This window comes from Neolamprologus brichardi, chromosome 22 (assembly GCF_056152115.1).
Source record: "Neolamprologus brichardi isolate AB-2024 chromosome 22, ASM5615211v1, whole genome shotgun sequence".
Lineage (NCBI taxonomy): Eukaryota > Metazoa > Chordata > Actinopteri > Cichliformes > Cichlidae > Neolamprologus > Neolamprologus brichardi.
The window spans coordinates 2,642,021-2,662,256 of record NC_142124.1 but is presented as its reverse complement, the minus strand read 5'-3'; the positions used below and the strand labels follow the sequence as shown (position 1 = coordinate 2,662,256).

Sequence of the window (20,236 nt, the reverse complement as noted above, 5' to 3'; positions counted from 1 at the left end):
GACTGCTCACTTCCGTCAGTGTCTGCAGTGGAGGTTGAACGTGTGGTGAGAGCCCAGCCCATAGAGCCACAATGCCCACAGTGACAGAGGAAATGGTGCAAAACAAAACAGCTCTTCTTCTTCTTCTTCCTTTGTTTGAATGTTTCAACTAGAGATGGACCGATCCGATATTACGTATCGGTATCGGTCCGATACTGACCTAAATTACTGGATCGGATATCGGAGAGAAATAAAAAATGTAATCGATCCATTAAATATCAAAAAAGCACCACTTGCTACATGGCGTAACTTGGCTCATAACCGTAGCACGTGGGAGCAGTGTGGTCACGTGATAGAGCGGCTGTGTGTATTTGTAGCCTGCTAGCAAACATTTCATCTCCGAGGAAGTTTTCCCAGAGAGAAGTAAAGCAAGTGTGTAAGTTCATCTCTGAATGTTTGTAAAGCATTCCCACGTTAAGCTTAACAACCGATATATGGAGCGACTGCCTCTCTCTCTCCCTCTCTCTCTCCTGCTGCTACTCTAATCATGAAACTGATCAATGATCAGCTGATCGTCTCTCTTCTTTGTTTATCGCCCACTTCCCGCCAGAAAGGAAACCAGCGGCTGAACAACAGCAGCACGTTTAAGCTTGATGAGCTGTCGTTAGAATTTATTTAAAATTATTTCTACACCAGGATCTTTTTCTACAGCTGACGTAACTGTGCAGGGGCGGAGCTAGCAAAGTTTAGCCAGGGGGGCCGATAGGGCATGAACAGGGAAAAGGGGGCACAAAGACATACTTTTCTTTCCTATTCTCATTTAAAATGTCTAGCTTTTAATAAATAATTATCTGAATCTGACACCCAAAGTTTTAATCTGATGTAAAATGTATAGAAGTCCATTACTGTATATAGTAACTGTTAAGTCTAATATACCCTAGTAAGCTATAGTACTTTTTCCTTTGGGAAGATACCATCTGTGCAGTTCTGTAGAAGAAAGATGTTGAATCTGTTTAATTATTCTTGAAAAATAATTTATTTCTGTGCATTTTTTCTTCACACTGCATCAAATTAAAGTTGATTACATCGATTAATCATCATGAGGTGGAGGGTGGTTCCCTTTTTTTTTTTTTTGCTGGGAGTTTGCAACCCTATTAGTTAGGTTGCTTAATATTTCTGCTAAGTACTCTTTAAAATACCAGAATAGGAAGGATGGAGCAGGTTTAACTTTATTAGATTGATCAGTGTTGCTGATCTATGAAATATTTTGGGTGCAGTGTAATTTTTGCATACAGGTATAACAGAATAGATTTAGTGTTGTTATTTAAACTTGAGTATAAACTTATACAAAAAGCAGCAAGATATTAAAAAACAGTTTTATTGATTAAAAAACACACTATATCGGATTCATATCGGTATCGTCGATATCCAAATTTATGATATCGGTATCGGACATAAAAATGTGGTATCGTGCATCTCTAATTTGAACCAGTGTTAATAATGTCATAACAGGAAGCTGGAAGCTACAAGAGTCCATGAACCTTCCCAGCAGATTTAGTTGTTCTGGAAAGTTCCGGGTACTTTAACCGCAGGTAATGAAGGAGAACTGGAAACCGTGGAAACCTTCATTCAGTCTTAAAGTCTTTAAGTCTAAAGATGTGCGTCTGTTTGTGCGTCTCTTTGTGCTTCAGTGCAACCTAAGCTCAGCTGTTATCACTGAACTACAACAGAAGATCGTGATGTCATTTTCAGACATCGTACGACGTCTGCAGGTTGTGTGTCTACACTCATCTAGTGTGTGATTCTGTAGAGAGCGCAGTGGCAGCTGTGGGTTGTGTTTAAAGCCAGAGACACTGGAGCAGGTTGAATCCAGGCATATACAGTCACAGCTGGTGTCATGAGCTGAAGGCCGACTGACACCTTATAAAGGCTCCAGTCTGGGGTCGTCAACTTCTGCTGATTCCCAAAAAAAGTAATTATGTAACAGTTATGCACAATTTGGCTCAGTCAACCCTGACAGGTGCAATTACCACAGTTCTGTGTGTGTGTGTGTGTGTGTGTGTGTGTGTGTGTGTGTGTGTGTGTGTGTGTGTGTGTGGTGGGGTCTTGATTTGAAACAGTTCATTGATTTGTCCTGATTGACTTGCTGTCAGTTTTATCTTTTCTGAAAATGGGTTTCAGCCAAGTGCTGATTCATCTGCACGGAGCCTTTAACGCTGCGCCGGTGAAGCTGCAGTTAGATTATTGACTCTGGAAAAGGAAGAAAAAATGAAGATGTACGAGGAACCCTGAGATTATATTTCCTGTGCAAATCACAGTGTATCTGCTTTCCCTCCGGTTTGTGAGGATTTATACTCGAGGTGGAAAAATTGACCAGAATGTGAACGTTTGCTCACTGAAACTGTTTAGTTTCTTTTTTAATCTTTGCTGTGTTGCACTCATCACTCTGGTTCTTCCTTCCTGCAAAGTGTGCTGGCAGGACAGGATGTGCGCTCTTCCATTTCCTGTGCATTTAACTGGAACCATTTTCTTTATCTGTCGGTGATATTTTTGCCACTGTGCATCTTTTCCACAGCATTTGATATTTATAACAAAACTTATTTAAATGAAACAAAGCACCTTAGATCTTAGAAATCCTGCTGCTCCTGTCAAATGCAAACGTGTTGGAACTCACGTTTTCAGGGTTTCTGAAAGTTTTGATGATAATCATCGATTTCTCCAAAGACTTGTGGAAACTCTTTAGTCTTCCTAGGAAACAGGTGGTCTGCCCTCCCAGAATCTCATTGCATCTCACCCTTTGATGTTTTTAATGACCTCTACAGCAGAAAACGAACGTTTTTATCTCAATATTATATTTCCTCTTTCATGACAACGGATTTTTTTTCACCTCAGTTAACAGAAGTCACAGAAACAGACTTTTTAATGCATTTATGATGCAGTTATCTGACAATTATGTGACTTGTGGAGTAGTTAACTCTACTAACAGCTCACTGAAAAGCCTTTGCTTCAGTTAGTCTTTAGTCTGTTAAATGAGCACCAAGCAGACGTTACCTACGTCTCCAAGGATGCAGCGTGCCAAACAAGCTAGCTAGCACCTACACTTACCTGTAGCTCCACCCTCTCATGCAGGTAACGTCACTTTTGGCTGCAGATAATCAACATCTACGCTCTGATATTATTTGAATGTTTTTGTGTCTTATGTCGCTCCCCTGCACCCGTCACTAAAAGCTTAAATGTGGATGTTGTGGCCATTTTTGTTGAATGTTTATAAAATGCAATTTGTATTATTTTTTGTTTTTTCTTTAAAGTTGTAAGAATATGCTGACCTAGTTTTGTTATGTAAATTTGTAATTCATTTTAGTGGAAAAGGTTTTGGACAGTGATTGGTTTATTGGCTTATGGACCCTCCCATTAATCAGGGGATTAAGAGCACCCTGGGGGGGGGTGTGGTAAAGATGGCTTTTTGTTTTCCAAATGTCTGATGGGAAGACGGGAGGGTTCGAAATGATTTTTTGACCACTTTTGAAGTTGTTAAAGCAAATTAAGTTAACTTTAGTTTAATTTTAAGTTGTAAGAAGTTATTTGGTTGATTTTTGTTTATAATTTTGCACGAAATAAACGCCATATGCTTTTTAAACAATGGAGTCAGAAGTGCGTTCCAAAAACAAACCTCCCGTTGCCACCCACGGCCTTTTCTGGGACTTTTTTGGTGTTTGGAACATAAAAGGCCGTGACAGTGGAAATCTCCTGTTTCAACAAGCATTAATGTAGTGTTAGTGTTTCACTTTATCAGACACATTAGTGCTATAATTGGTTAATTTAATATGCTCCTCTAATTATATATAAATCCCTTTTCTCCCCTGTGGTTCTACTGAGGCGTTCATGTTTGAATGATTCCCGATCACAGCTCCTCTCCTCAGTGGTGAACCTGTTGTTGGGGCACCAGTCTCACATCTTCATGCATGAGAGACGTCTCGTTTTTATTGTAGGGCGAGGATTCATTTCTGTGCTCCTGGTAAAGAATAAATACTGCTCCTGGAGCCGATTCTTTACATTTTGTTTGGAGCCGTCATTTCTTTTATTTTGGGTTAAATAGTTCTCTGGACTTTCACTCACTTCACTTCAGTTCTTGTACCTGAGCAGTTTCAGAGGGATTTTTACGTTTGCTAACGTTGATCTATGAATCACTCAAGAATAAAAAAGCACCTAACATACACAATGACCCTGCTCTGTGCAAATAATCAATTTAAAATTAGATCTTTAAGCTCTTTGTTATTAACGTCTATTAAAAAAGTTGTTGTTGTTTAGTTGACTCTATAAAACCTGCCACAGATAACAGTCTGACTGGTATATAATAGTATTTTTGCACCAATAAGGTGATTCTCAGAGCTTCAGTATTAGTAAATCTCAATAAGCTGTGTAGTGTATTCTTAAAAAAGTTAAGTAAGCCGGACACGTGAAGGACAAAACATAAACGACCCCTCAGCAGATGGACGGTATCTGAAAGTCGTATCTTTAAAAAAATAAGAAAACAAAAGCAGCAAAGATCTGACTCAGGACCCGAGTTCATCCTCCTCCAGTTTAAAGCTTCTTAACAGCTGCTCTTGTGTTGAGAGGCCTCAGTGAACAGTAGGAGGCAGAAAAAGGCGCAGAGACGCCCAATTATACAAGAACCCGGTTGAATCGGTAGCAACAGGTGGTAACGAGTGATGAGTCGGTACGTATGGACGAGGTGATCTGTCAAACACAGAAGCACTGAAAAGTACCCTCAGTTATTGAGCCGCCACATCAGATCGTTTCATTATCAGCGTGACGACGACCCCAATCACACTGCAGCGTAGGAACGACTCAAGACTTTTGCACAGCACTGCATTTTCTGGATAATTATTTAATTCCACCTGACTTTACATGACCTAATCACGCCGTGGTGTGATGCACATCTGTTGGGCGGCTGATGTGTTCATGCAGCTACAGGAGGAACACATCCACACTGGGTTTGTTCCTTTTCTACCAGAACTTTTAAAGAAGTTTGGCTTTTTGAACCTCTCAGCTCCGCACTCTCCAGCAGAAATATTACACCTTCTTGAAAACTTGTTACAGTTAATTAGAGTAATTTAATGTTACACAGTTAGACGTACGAGGTGAAAAAAGAAGCCTTTGATCAAAATTGCTTCAAATTGGGGTGCCATTACCCCAAACAGTCGACCTTTCCTTACTTTTGCTGCATTTGCATGAGAAATGTTTCCTGCTCGACACCTGAAAGCAAACTTTTCACTCACCACCCACGAGCTGAGGCTCATAACAGGAAGTCGCTGTAGCAGAAGGCTGCTGAGGGCTCAGAGCCATAAACAACCTTCAAGAAATCTTTACGCCATAATGAAGACACATTGATTGTAGTAGCTTGGTCTCGATGTTATAATGAATTAAAGTCTTTGGATATTTGATGCTGACCGGAGAATCACCTCTGAGCTGTATTTCAGACCTTTGTTTCTCACTCAGCTGAAATGAGCAACTCCTCATGAGCTCACCCGTCCTCGTTTGGATTTATGTCGACACTGATGAGGTGCATTAATCTACTGCAAGCTTGTGACTCAGGTTCATCCAGCCAGTTAATTTCTGTAGCTGGAGACGTTCCTTGCAGAGGCTCGGCAAGAATAATAAACAGATCATTCATTTGACACTTAATGAGATTTCTACATCACAAATAACTATCTGGCCTAATTTACAGCACTGCAGCTTGTTTCTGCACACTGTGCACACGACCGCGTTTCTCTACTTATTTGTAACCTTTGTTTTTCCAGCCGCTCTCTTTATGCTGAGCTTGCGTGTTCACCACTCCAGCAGGAGTGACCACTGCAGGAAAACCAGGAGCTGAGAAGCTTCATTTGTGCAGATTGGAGCTTAGTGCCTTGCTCAAGGTCTAATGAAAACAAATGAGTTACGCGAGTATCGGTGATCGACGACCGGGACCTCGCCTGTTGGTCGATTACATCTCGTTAAGCCTGGAGCATTCTGACCGTCACCATGTTGGTGTTATGAAAGCTGATGGCACATTAAAGGCTTGGATTTGATTGGTCAAATCTGATTAACACAACATGTTTATTCTCTTTTCTGACTCTAACAGTGAGTCTGATGCATTAAGACTCGTGACTATACCCATAAACTCACCAGGAAACTGTTCACTGAGCCTGTTTTCCTGTTGACTTCGATGCCACTAGAAGTCGTGTTTGTAACTAATGGAGGTCCCCCTGCTGGTCATTAGGAGTAATGCAGGTTAAATATCTGCTTTGGCTTTTCTTTTGCGAGATAACTTATCTGTAATATTCCGTAATTCAAAGATAATTATGTAAAGTGAAAAAGTTCTGGATACTTAAAGTGTGAATATTAATGAATAAATTAAGTAGTTAACAATCACTCTGTGATTTTGTGACATTAATGGGCTGCACGCTAACAACCTGCTCCGCCTTAATGTCCCCGACAGAAACTGGACGAGGCGGTTTCCCAGTCTCGTTATTTCTCAGGGACTCTTTAACACCTTGTGTTTTCTAAGTAAACAGTTTTTGTTACATAAGTAGGTCGATACTGCATCATTGTTTCCAGATGATGGGAAACAGGAAGGCACAGACGTTTTGTGAAAACCACGTTTACTGTTGCACCTGCTGAACTTTGCAGGCGGATGACCATTTGGAATCTGCAGGGGCTGAACGCTCACGAGCTTTTCCTCAGTGTGGAGCGATGAAATCACAGGCTGACCTTTGACTTCCCGGCACGTAGATCAGCTCTACTGTAGACAAACCCATCAGAAAGCGTTCAGGTGGGCTAGCTCACCTTTGACACAGCAGATATTGGCAACGCAGCTCTTCTGCTGTTGCCTCGAGCGTTTTGCTAAGTGCTGGACTTGCTTTGCTACTTCTCCACCTAAATAAGCTTCACACTGCTAAAGGATCACAGACATGCTGTATTTTAAAGCTAAAAATGTTGCACCTGCGCTTCAGATAAGCTTTATCAAACAGTCGATGGCTGTGGGCTCATGGACTCGTGTGATAAGGAGTTATTGGTGCTTCCTGAGACGTCTGGGCTTCATGCAGCATCCTGCTCTGTTGTCAGTGTGGCTCTCTGATTGAAACATGAGACATTTTCTGTCAGACTTTATTCTTTCAAATCTTCATGCAGTCTCTCTGCTGCAGCTCTGCTGATCGCTGTCGTGTCTGAATCCATGCGAGCAGTAGCCGCACACACACTGTGTAAACATAATAGAAAGGAAACATGAACCGTGACTCGTTCATTACACGGTGAATGTAACTGGACCTGTAACCTGACAGTTACGCTGCCTTGTTGTGGACATGGTATCAGGCTGAGCTTGGACCCAGCTGTGGGCCCTGCTGATCTAATATCAGTAAAGAGAAACAGACTCATTATAATATTGTTTACACTTAGCTGACTCGGGTCATGTCCTCTGTTCGCCGGTCTCGACACTTCCTGTCTCAGGTGTGCTGCAGACCTGCTTAAAGGTCTTTTTATGATCTGGTTGAAGAAACCATCAATGAAGCTGTTTTTGCTGGTGTCTGTTTGCTGCTCTTCTCGTCCCCCGTCCCAAACGGCATCTGCACACTGCAGCACAGTGAGCTGCAGGACAGGTGAAGCATGCTGTCTATTTATTTTTATTTAAACACCAAGAAAACCCAACAGTCTTTGCTAATGACTGAAACTCACTCTTCTCTCCATGCCGGCTCACATCCGATTATATCAGGAAGTAAACGGCTACAGAGACACAGCTGGCTCACAGCTGGATTGTGACAGTGGAAGAAAATAATGCTTAATTACAGAATCAGCTTAAAACCGAATCTTTGCTCCGACAGGTGTGACATGCTGACTCATTACATGTATTTAGAGACATGTTTGTAGTTTGTTTTGCAGTGGACGAGCGACCCAATTCCTTTTTTTTAATAATGTATCACCATCATCACCATCGGGGATGAACTAATTCCTTGATGCAAACAGTCTCATGGTAACATACAAAACTTGATTATGTCAACATTTCAGTCTATAACAGTTACAATATGATCAAAACATATAAAACTGCAACTTTCTGTGTGGAAACAATCAAAGTTGTATCTCAGGATTATTAAAGACGTAGAAAACTGATGCTCTGCACAGACTTGCTGATCCTGTAAGGAGACTTCCTCGTGTTTCTTCCGTTTGCTCTTTTTCATCCCGGTTGGTGTCACACTGGGTTGACCTTTGACCTTTGCTCTTTTCTCCTCCCTCCATTGTTGACTTTTGTTAGCTTTGTGCTTTTTGAACCAGTGTTTACTTTTTTTTTGTTTCTTTGCCTTTAAACAAAGTTAAAACGAGCTTTAGTTTTACATTTCAAAATAAAAGTCCATTGTTTTAGTAACATTTCTATATGACATCGATCTCAAACGTGGCTTTATTCACATTATTATTGCACTTTCTGCCATGTATATGAAAACACCAAAATATAGACACATCTTTAGAAAACGAAAGGTTTCTAAGACCCTTTCCTACATTTGTACTTAGTAGCTGCTCATGTGAGCCTGTGGCAGGTACTGCTGTGTGGCAGGCAGAGGTCGGACTCAAACACAAAGGGATTAACTCAAAAACATGAAACATGAAACTCTAAAACTACAAACTGGGAGCTATAAGCTACAAACAACTAATGATTAACAACCAGAACATTACGAGGGAAACTTGGCACAAAAGCAAACACGCAGCACACAGGGAGCAGAGAGTGAGGACCTGAACGAGGGCAGCAGGTGAGAACACAGGAGGAACAAATCAACACATAAGGAGAAAGGGGAAGCAAAACTGAACACAATGCACTACTAAAATAGACTGAGACTGAGCGACAGAGACCACGACGACCAGGACATGACCAAATAAACAAGTAACAAAGAACCAGAAATACACACGATGAAGCTCGAAAGCACGTGGAAGCTAAACAAATATAGATCACAGAAGTAAAGAGAATGGACAAAAACACCGTCACAGACACAGGACGGCCTCTAACAAAGTCATTAATGTTACATGTCTGTGAAGGTTCTCAGTCATCCAGGTCATCGTACTCAAAGGAGCTTGCAAAGAAAAGCGTCTGGACTTCTTTAAGTTGCTTGAAGACGTTTCACCTTCATCCGAGAAGCTTCTTCAGTTCTAAGGTCAAATGGTGGAGAGTCCCAGATTTAAACCTAGTGGGAGTTTCCCCCCACAGAGGGACAAAAGGACCCCCTGATGATCCTCTAATCGCCTGAGCCAAGGTGTGGAACTGGGTGTGGGTTTGAAAGAGGAGTGAAAGAAGCATCTATGTCCACTGTGAGCGACCATCTTTGAACTGAGGCGGTGGTTTACGACACCAACTCTCTGCCATCTATAATCCAGTTTTGAGTTCCCTCCCCAGACGCCTTAACGCCCACTCACATCCTGGGCCATCTGACCTCAGGAATTCACATGATAAGGTGGGGCCAGGTTTCACAATGAACTCACCTGAAACTCTGGCTGATTGGGACCCACACCCAGTTTCACACCTTGGCTCAGGTGATTAGAGGATCATCAGGGGGTCCTTTTGTCCCTCTGTGGGGGGAAACTCCCACTAGGTTTATATCTGGGACTCTCCACCATTTGACCTTAGAACTGAAGAAGCTTCTCGGATGAAGGTGAAACGTCTTCAAGTAACTTAAACAAGTCCAGACGCTTTTCTTTCCAAGCTCCTTTGACTATTAATGTTACAGTTTTTGCAAAATACCCAAAAACAGTGATATTCTTCATTTTTGCTGCTGTAGTAAAAACAGGTGTCAGTCAGCTTTGATGGAGCTGTGACGATAACTGTGTGTTTCCTTTGTGTGATAACAAATGTCAGTCGCTTGTGTTGTTACACTTATTCCTCAGAGTGTTGGCCCCGCCCTCTTTTCTCTCTCTGCGTCTCTTGACCTCCATGTTTTTGTTGGTATTCTCACGTTACCCAGTTTGCTTTTATCCTGTTTGTTGCTTCTCGTGTGATTAGTGTGTGCACAGTAGTTATTAAGTGAAAATATAGATGTGCATTGCAATTACAGCATAATAAAACAGAGCAGTGCTGATGATTAGTGCTGGAGGAGAATCAGTGCAGCGCACTCACAGAGAATAAGAAATAAAAGAAAACAAATGCCAAGGGGGGCATTAGGAAATCAAGCAGAGAAAAACACAGCATTGGTATTCGCAGCAGACTCACTTGTGTACTTTCATCCTTTAATACGCGTCTGCCACTTTTTTCCCAGTTCTTCTTCTTCTTTGTCTTTTGTCCTCTTTCTGCCATCTGTCCAGGCACGAGTATCTCCCAGACGTGCTATTAAAAGAAAGGTAGTTCTTTCACCTGCTGCCCCCAAGCACTGCTTTGCCCTTTTGTTTCATTTCCTGTGCTGACTAAGAAGAATCCTCCTTTTCCATCTTTAATTCTGCTCAAATCCTTCATCTTTAGACGATTCTGTGTTTAGTTCAGTCTTTTCAAGCTGTATCGTTTCATTTAAACTAAAAATAACACCAAAATAGTTCCTTTCAAACTAGAAAATATCTGTTTATTTACTTTGTGTTATAGAGTTAAAACAGCACTTTATAAAAAGTCTTCTCAGGTCAGCCCAAGATTGCTGAACGTTCTTCATTTGTTGGCTGAATATTGGAAAAAAAAGCTTCAGAGCTTTGGAGAAATAGACTCTTATTTAAATTTTGGTTGATATTATTTTTATATTATTTTATAAAAATAATATTTTATATATTTATATATTTTTATTTATTTATTTATTATTATATATTTTATTTATTTTTTTATTTTTAGTTTTTGTCCTTTTATTAGTGACTTGAACCGATCTAGACTCAGAAACAATTTGCTCTTTCACTTCAGTTCAACATGAATCAGAAACAATGGGCGACTTCAAAGATAACCTACAAACAGGAAGCTGATGCAACCTGAGCCCTCACACATGCACCGCGTGCTTTCAGCACTTGACACACGTATTGGACAACAGCAGCTGATGACTTTTGAATAATGAAGAAGTTGGATGCTGCAGTGTGACCCTGAGGTTTGTTAGAGGCTGCGGTTCATGTCAGGAAGCTTTGTTTATTCAGGAAGCGATTTGGTGGTTTGGCTGCTTCACCACAGCAACTCTGCACACTGACTAATATTTTTTTTTTTCTTTTGAAAATATTTTTATTGAAAAAAGAAAACAACAGTACTTGCAGTTACCGAAATACAATCAACCTTTCTTCATTTTCCTAAGTAAATAAACTTAACAGTAACAGAAGTACATTTAAACAGGCAATACCTCTAGACTAGCAAAATAAGAGATAAAGGGTTGCCACTTGTGAAAAAATTTGGCTGTGCAACCTCTCAACGTATAGTTAATTTTTTCAAGTTTTAAAAAAAAACTTAAAAAAAAAAAAATAAATCTTTAAGCCACCGGGAAACAGCAGGATACTTAACAGACTTCCAATGCAACAATATTAGACGTCTGGCTAATAGGGATGTGAAGGCTATAATATCCTTTTGTGTGGACTCAAGTGTAAGTGAGCGAACAGGAATCCCAAATACAGCAATCAGAGGACAAGGACGAAGAGTTACCCCAAGAACAGTCGACATAATAGCAAAATACCTGGTCCAGAAACTTTGTAGCTCAGGACACAGAAAAAACATGTGGCTAAGGTGACAAGGAGAGCCGTGGCATTTATCACATTTATTTTCCACTTCTGGATACAATTCAGAAAGTCTAGACTTACAGAAATGCGCCCTGTGTATGACCTTAAATTGAATACGTCCAAGACGAGCACAGGAGGTGGAAGATCAGACCCTCGCTATAGCCTGTTCCCAAGACTCCTCATGTATTTGAATTCCTAGTTCTCCTTCCCATGTACACTTAAGCTTAACATTAGGGTGGTTACTAAAAGACAAAATAGCATCATAGAGTTTCGAAATGGTTCCTCTGTGATGACGAATAAATGATAAGACTAATCTTTCTTACCCTGTGCATTAAAATGTGTCGTGAACCGGTCCTTAGGCATGACGGATGAATCGCTCTGTATCACTGTAAAACTTGTAGCCACAACACCAACATGAAGTGAGACCATGTGCATCACAGCAGCTTGTAGAAAAGCGTTTGGTGCAGTAAAACTGGACCAAAGTTTCTGCTTCGTCCATCTGAAGTAAGTCTTTCCTCCAGCTGCTTTTATTTGTCTAAATCATGAGCAAAAACAAAAAGGTCAAAAGTCTTTAAGCCTCCGAAATGATAGTTTGGACCAGAAGACTACAGCACATTGATGCAGCCAAAACCTTCAGATGTTTGTGTGGTGCAGACAGCAACCCAAAAACGACTTTCAGTTTCTGTCTCGCCACACAAACCCGATGCCAGGCTCACAGCTCGTCTTTCCAGAGCCGCGGAGTAATTGTGTGTTTTATGTGTCACCGCTTTCATCTGAAGTCACGCTGAACAGCTCCGAGACTCGGCTGGAAGACCGAGGAGGAGGCTTAAATTCCTACACTGTAGAGACTTGTAAGAAGTGATACCTTGGTTAGTTCCTGTCAGCGATGAATGAAACGACTGCTGAAGAATGCCCTTGCCCTCCTCCAAACACACTTAACGATACACCTCTCGAGACATGTTATAACCCGAAAGAAATATTCTCCTTTACATCTGCAGGATAAGTAATTGGGTGCCACGGGCATCAGCGACACACGTTAGATCTCACGTATGGAGACACGGCAGCACCGAGCCAACTATGTGTCAGATTTGTGCTCATGCTTGAAATCAATGCTCGTGTTTCTTCCTGGGAGTAAAATGGTTATTCTACTTAATCCATCGAGGCTGTTTTTATAATGGGTACTGCATCATGGCTGCGCTTTTGTATGTCAGTGTGCACGAATAAGCTTTATTTGTTCAAGGAAAACATGCTGGGCAAGTATGACCCTGTCTCTGGTCCCTGCGTGCTTCATTTGTTTCCACATTTTAAACCTTGGAGATCCTCCCTGAATGACCCTGCAGGGTTCCTGATGGGTTTTACATCAGCTCGAATCCTGTTGCTAGTAGAAAGAAATTAACCCTTTAAAGCCGGTCAGAGCAGCACGCTCTGTTTTGCGTAACTATTTTTAAATCCCGGTAGCTCTGCAACCACGTGAGCTAGCACAATAATTGTTTTTTGCATATGAAACCGGAGGAGTTGTACTTACATCTTATGCCATCAGCTTGTCCTCGGTCACAGTTTCCTTCCACATATAGTTTTGCAAAAACTGCATAAAAAGCACTTGCAGCAACAAAAACATAATATTCCAGAAACACGCTTTGCTGATCCGATCAGCTGTTCATAACACTTCCTACGTCCATCAGCGCGAACTATCGCATGTCTGGCCCGAAACCGGAAGTGACGTCATTTTGCGGAAATGTAGTTTTTTACCATCAGGGCCTCATGAGCCTATACTGGTGTTTTTAAAAGTTATGTTTGACTTTCTGACTTTCTGTGTGGTTTCTGGGATGCTTAGGACTCATATTGCACTGCTGGAAATAGTTTATTTTGATGCATATGCTGCTTTTTTGCAAATTTGCAGTATAATATTTATTTTCGTTTTTCCTGCAGTATATAAAAATTGGTGTATTTCAAAAATAAAACTATGAAGACACTCAAAATAAATTTCCTGTGGTGGGAAACTATTTTGTGCAACTTTTTTGTATTTACAGTTTTGAGGGATAAGCCTCTTAAATTTCTCTAACTAGAAATATATGTTAAAAAAACAAAAACGATTTTCAATTTTTTTGTAGTTTATTGCACTTTTTTGCAATTTATGTAATCACTATGCACTTAATGCAGACATATTATTAAAATTTGGGCTATAATGGTTGTATTGATGTATAGCAACTTGAAATGCTCCCAAAAATGGCTCCACAGCATGTAAACATATAATATAAGCTCTGATGGACTTGGTTCTATGGTAGGTCTTAAAGGGTTAAAAGCCACTCATCAGTGAATATCCTTGAGCCATTTGTAACTTTTTCTGCCAGTTGTTGCCGGGCAGGTAGCGCACGGTGGATTTATGATGCTTGAACCTGCTGTTAACACAAGTTTTGAGTCTAAAACGTTTAATAAATGCACCACAAAACTGAGCAAATATAAAGAGGCCATTCCACAGAGCTGCACAGATGGTGGTAATTACATGTGACGAAGCCACCGTGAGCGACCCCCGTCACAGTACACATTCAGAAAGACACAAGGGGGCATGTCAGTATTTTTAATTAAGCTTTTAAACGTAGAAGGGAGAGCCTCTGTGTCCCAGAGGCAAAGGATGCTTTTGCATTTAATCTTTTTGGACGACACTCCGTATTTCTCCTAATGCTAAAACATGGAAACACAAAATCAAAGTTTAACACGGCACCACGCAGCCATCTGTAGCCTGGTTTCAATTAAAGGGAAAACCTGAACCTCTGACCCTTACACTGATGTCACCTGGTGGCCTCTTATGATGTGAGGGCATGGTGCTTTCTCCACTTTGATGAAAGGCTTACTGCTAATTAATAGAAAGCTTCTCTGAGCAGAGGCACTTGTGTCCTGATGACAGTGGCCTCCTCTATCAGAGCACACCGAGCTCTGTGAGCAGCCTGATGAGACGAATGTGAATCGTATGCTTGGAGCGTCACATTCACCTCATCTCAACCCTGCTGAAAACCTTTTTAAGAGTTTGTTCACTGATGCTTTAGACAGAGATCTCCAGCACTATCCTCAAAACATCAAATCATGGGAAATACACTATAATACACCTACAGGAGAGCCGTGCCATGAAGCTCCTGGTGCACAGTGATTCAGCTCATATTAATGTCAGATGGTGTTTGGAGGCTTTTAAACACCTTCCTCTGTTACTTTAAATGATCTGCTTGTTTGTAGCTGCTGACTTCTTCCAATTTGTAATAATTCCACTTACAGTTGATGGTGAAATATCTAAGATCGAAATAACCTGTTGCAACTTTATCATGCTGTCATAGCACCACACTCGAGGTCAGTGGTCTCTTTAGACCCGTTGGCTCACAAATGTTCGTAAAGGCAGCCTTGGTGCTTGACTGATTGCACACCATGTGGATCTCTCACCTCGTTTTTTAGAAGTACATTTCTGAAATAGACCAAAGTCATAACACATGCAAATACAAATATTTGCATTCTTCATTCCTCATGTTGTGTAATCACCCACCTCCTGGTATTTACCTGCTCCTGGAGCTTTAAAGACATCAATAATCGAAGCATGATAGGAAAACTGAAAGGATGTGTAATGTGGTTACTGTCAGTGCACGACAGTAACCAGGGAGGAGGGTTAGTGTCAGACATCTTTAACCTGGATCACACAGTCAACGTTTAAACGTAACATGTAACCGAGCTTTTTTTCAGCGCTGTTAAACGTGTATGCAGAGACGTTAACGGCTGCTAATAGCAAGCTAGTGTGGTGGTCGTGGTATTCGTCGCCGTGGAGCAGATTTGGATTCATCCACTTGCTTCGTTCACGCTGCATTGACAGTTGGTTCAGGGGTGTGTTGGCATTAAGATGCAGGTGCAGTCACCTGTTCAGTTTACCTGGTATTGATCAGTGCCAGGGTGAGCTCGAGGCGACAGAGTTCAGTTGGCTGTAGGTTGAGCAGTTTCTATCTGTACATCAGCGCACGCCTGTTAAAACTGCAGTGCAGGGATGTGGGAATAAAGAGCAGCTAACAGTCTCTGAAGTCCTTCAGTCTTTCTTCTGTGCATCATGTTTATTTTTTCTTACACTGGACAATTATCTTCTTATAATATATTGTTGACTGTCCAATAAAATATAGAAACCTGCTGTAAATGTATGAATGCATCATGTAAATAGTAGCTGCAGTTAATCTTACAGCAGCTGCTAACAGTAACACTACTCATGAACTGTAACATGATGCGATGTCTTCATTCACATTTAGTAGGGGTGGGGGGAAATGGATACTGTGTAGTATGGTGATATTTTGTTTGCTAATAATGTATGGATACAGGGACAGCAGAAATCGATATTTTGTTACAAAAAAGTTTTTGTGCTCTGACTTCAGAGCATGTTGATCCTTTTTCTGAGCAAGAATCCTGACATTCCTTCACTGTCCAAATGTGACAGTTTACTTATTTTAATTTAAGACATGTTTTATTTTAATTAAGTTTAAAACTTTTTTATTTAATGTAAAATTATATTTTGTTTTAATTTACTTTCAAATTCTTCAGTTGCTGAAGGGGCTGCATAGTTTTCATAAACTGCATAGTTCAGAATAGCTATAATTGTACCAGATGGTTGATTCAGTTAAGTTGGACTAGACTGTAATACAAACCGTTCAGTTTGTCAACAATAAAACTGAAATGAGAGAAAGACTGAGTGTGAGACTTTGATATTAGATAAAATGAATATTGATAAAGTTTACCTTTATGTACAGAATCTGAATATCGCAAAATATTTTAAAAAATTGCAATAATATCGTATCGTGGGATGTATGGTGATTCCCACCTCTAACATATAGCATGTGATTTTTGTGAAGTACAATGTTATCATTGTAGCAATAAAAGAAGCACTTAAATTTCAAAAATTATATACTTTTCTTTGTTTTCCATCCAGTGGCTGATGTTCAAAATTTTAAAGAAAAAGTGTGAAACAAACTCTCAGGCTTCAAACTTCTATAAACACTCTTAGTTTTTCTTACTCTTGGATCTTTATCCTGTCAGTGAAAGGGGACATCCTCATTACATCATCTCAGGCATAGAAGCCCCACCCACCTGCTGCTCAAATGCTTTGTGACCGACAGCCAATCAGCAGAAAGTTGACTTTAAAGGAGCGGGTGCTGAAAGCAAACAGAGGATGATGATGAAGCTACACATGTTCCCACTGGGAAACTACCCAGTATAGCGACCCTCTTCCAGTGGATCTGCTGGGAGTTTTAGGTGCCATATTCAACTCCAGTTTGATGCAGTTTGGGGGCTTCTTGAATTCAAACCCAGCACTAGGGATGCAACGATACCAATTTTTACAAACCGATACGATACCGATACTTGGATCTGAGTACTTGCTGATACAGAGTACAAAAAAACGATACTTCTACCACACACACACACACACACACACACACACACACACACACACACACACACACACACACACAAATACAATGAATTGGAAGACAGGTTTTATTTTATTCCCTGTCGATAAAAAATAAAATCTTAATAAAAATGACCACAAAAAAATTTCAAGTGAAAAATAAGCACTTCTGTTAAATTATTGCAGAGTCTCCACATTGTAATTTTACAAAATATCACTGAACTATTGGCACTGTCTCGAGCTTTCAGAATAATAAATAAACACTTCTGTTTGGAATAAAATAAATACAAATTAGGTTTGAGAATAAAATAAACTTTTAAATTATTGCAGAGTGTCCATATTGTAAACAAACAAACAAAAATAATTATTATTAAATAAGTAATAAAATATAAAAAATTATAAAATAAATATTAAATAAAATAATAATTGGCCCCCTAGTGGCCAATCTAAAAAACTACAACAGAAATGACAAGCCACCCTCTGATTAATGAAATAAGTTAGTATCGGTTCATGGTATCGGTTAACTTTTACGAGTATGAGTACACACACATTTTACAGTATCGGCCCCGATACCAGTATCGGTATCGGTGCATCCCTACCCAGCACCCTTAACGGTTGCAGTATTTCCCATCGAGACCCAAACTCAGTTTCCTCAGCTCCGTGTGAAAGATAATTGGTGGATAGAAATATGTCTGTTTCCTAATTTGCTTGGCCTTTGGCTCACTGTGTGCTGCACTGGCTTTTGTAAATGAACTGCTGTTTCCTCATTAGAGTCGGGTCTGTTTTATCACCCAGTAAACTGTTGAGACAAACAACAGAGGGGGCTGTTATTTTTCATCTGCTAAAACGAAGCGCCTCGCTCCTCTAGGGTTTAATTAGACTGTGTTGAGCTGAATTAGAATTAATGAAACACTTTGTAATACTTTGGGACAGAAGCTGCACATCAAACTGTCCTACTTTTACCAGTGCAGATTTATCACGTATGTGCTGTAGGCTGCCGTGGAAGTTTGGGATCCTGTTTAGAGTCTCAGTCACATGTTAGGCAGAAGGCTAAATGTTTTTGTGGTCCACCATCATGGCGGGAAACCTTCCTCTGCTGATTTAGCTTCAAAATCTTTTCTAAATTCCTGTTTTCTTCTTGATTTTAAGCTGAAGCGGGATTTATGTGTAAGACTCCAGCCATAGCCGACATCGTGATCCTGGTGGACGGTTCCTGGAGTATCGGGCGGATCAACTTCAGGCTGGTCAGGACCTTCCTGGAGAACCTGGTCAAGGCGTTCTCTGTGGAGATTGACAAGACTAGGATTGGTGAGAAGATTTCTGATTTTTGGAGGATGAACCATGAGCCAGACTGGAATCTGTTATTAAGTTACTGTTAAACGTTACCACCTAATCGTAGTTTAAATTCCACTCTTCCTTTTGCACGCAGGTCTGGCTCAGTACAGCGGAGACCCCAGGATCGAGTGGCATCTGAACGCTCACACCACTAAAGAGTCTGTAATCGATGCTGTGAAGAATCTGCCATATAAAGGAGGAAACACACTGACAGGTGGGAAGCCAAGCGAAACCCCAGCCTCCCACTGGTTATTATGGTCTGCTCTCCCCATCAGAGCGAACAGATAATGCTCAGAGGTGCACTTGGACCAAAGCCCGTCCTTTTGCCCGAGCTTATTAAACTGAGGGGAGCTCATTTTGGATTAGTGTTGGTGACCTTGCCGCCTTCGGCTGATAAGAGCCGAGTGTGAATCAGAAGGTCGATTAGCTTTCTAAAGTTTCAGCATCACTTCTAACGGACAGTAGAAGGAAATAAATAAAGACATTCACCAATTGGTAAAGCAGGAATGCAGCACATGCTGTTATTTGATTAATAGTTATAAAATGAGTCTTTTTGTGTTTGTTACTTAAACCAGCAGGAGAAACATTTCATAGAAGTTTGACTTCATCCTGGAATTCATCAGGATGTTCTTGGACTAAACCAACAGGCACTTTCATTTGTTTCATGTTGTTCTGTGAAGAGGGGAAACAGAAAATTAAAGAATCCAAAAAATGAATTATACAAAGATGAATCCATGTGGAAAGCGTCACTAATGAAGCAGAGGGTCCTGGCTGTCCACAAGATTCAAGACGAAGGAATAATCAGCATTAAGCTGAGTTTCTAGTAGCTGTCCAAAAGCTGCCTGAGGTCAACTTTCAGTCCCAGAGCAGATTTTATTGGTTATATCAATGAAAGGCCATCGGGTATATTAAAACATACGGTACTTTATCGATACCCAAGCACGTGTGCGTCCACACAGGCTGACTCAGGGTTCAGCATCTCGCCCATGTGTTACTGCGCCACACTGACAGGAGGAGCCAGGATTGGATGGAGATGACCTGCTCGGTGAACACCACAGAACAGTCGATATCATTAATGCAAACTGACTGGACTTGAGTGGGCGTCTTCCTCATGCACAAACTTTAGTTATGGAGTTCTGAGCAAAGATACATTCACCCATCGCCATCCAGATGATGTGCAGTTACATTTCTAAATTAGGAGTTTGACCCTAGAAATCTCTGGAAGGTTTCATGTTTGGCATGATTGTAGCTAGAAGACTTATTCTCAGAGCCTGGAAATCACCATCTCCTCCATTGTTCAGGGTTTGGCTGCGTGAGATGATTGCTTGTTTGTATATTGAAGAGGTTCGTTATCGTTTGGCTGAAATCTGGGGCCCTTTTCTCGATCATATTAATGGGAACTTCACATAAACTTGACTGCACTTTGTGTTTGTGTGAAACTGCACGTCTGCCAGACTCTGATTCCTTCCTGGACATGTTTCCCACATCTGGTGGTGGTGAACTCTCTGCTGCCCTAAACTCACACAGAAGATCATCTTCTTTGGACAACGGTGTTTCTTTTGAACTTTTGATTTGTACTGGCTAACTGGTGTATTTTTATTTATTTTTTTATTTTTATTTTTATTTTTTTTATTATTTTTTTTATTATTTTTTTATTTTTATTTTTATTTTTATTTATTTTTATTTATTTATTTATTTATTTATTTTTATTTTTATTTTTTTTCCTTTTCTTTCCTGTTTTCCTGTTTGGGTTTTTTTTGTGTGTGTGTGTTTGTGTTTGGTTTGACGTTATGTAACTTTGAACTTAAAATCTTATAA

The 20,236-nt window shown here is 40.4% G+C and overlaps 1 protein-coding gene across 4 annotated transcripts in view; it reads left to right on the top strand.

The window, feature by feature from the left end:
- col14a1b (collagen, type XIV, alpha 1b) overlaps window positions 1-20,236 on the top strand; it is a 191,182-nt gene that overhangs the window by 50,926 nt on the left and 120,020 nt on the right. For all 4 annotated transcript variants that reach the window (XM_087834563.1, XM_087834562.1, XM_087834561.1 and 1 more), the window contains 2 exons: window positions 18,233-18,391; window positions 18,513-18,632. In XM_087834563.1, the coding sequence (XP_087690689.1) occupies window positions 18,233-18,391; window positions 18,513-18,632 (279 nt within the window). The remainder of the gene's footprint in view (window positions 1-18,232; window positions 18,392-18,512; window positions 18,633-20,236) is intronic.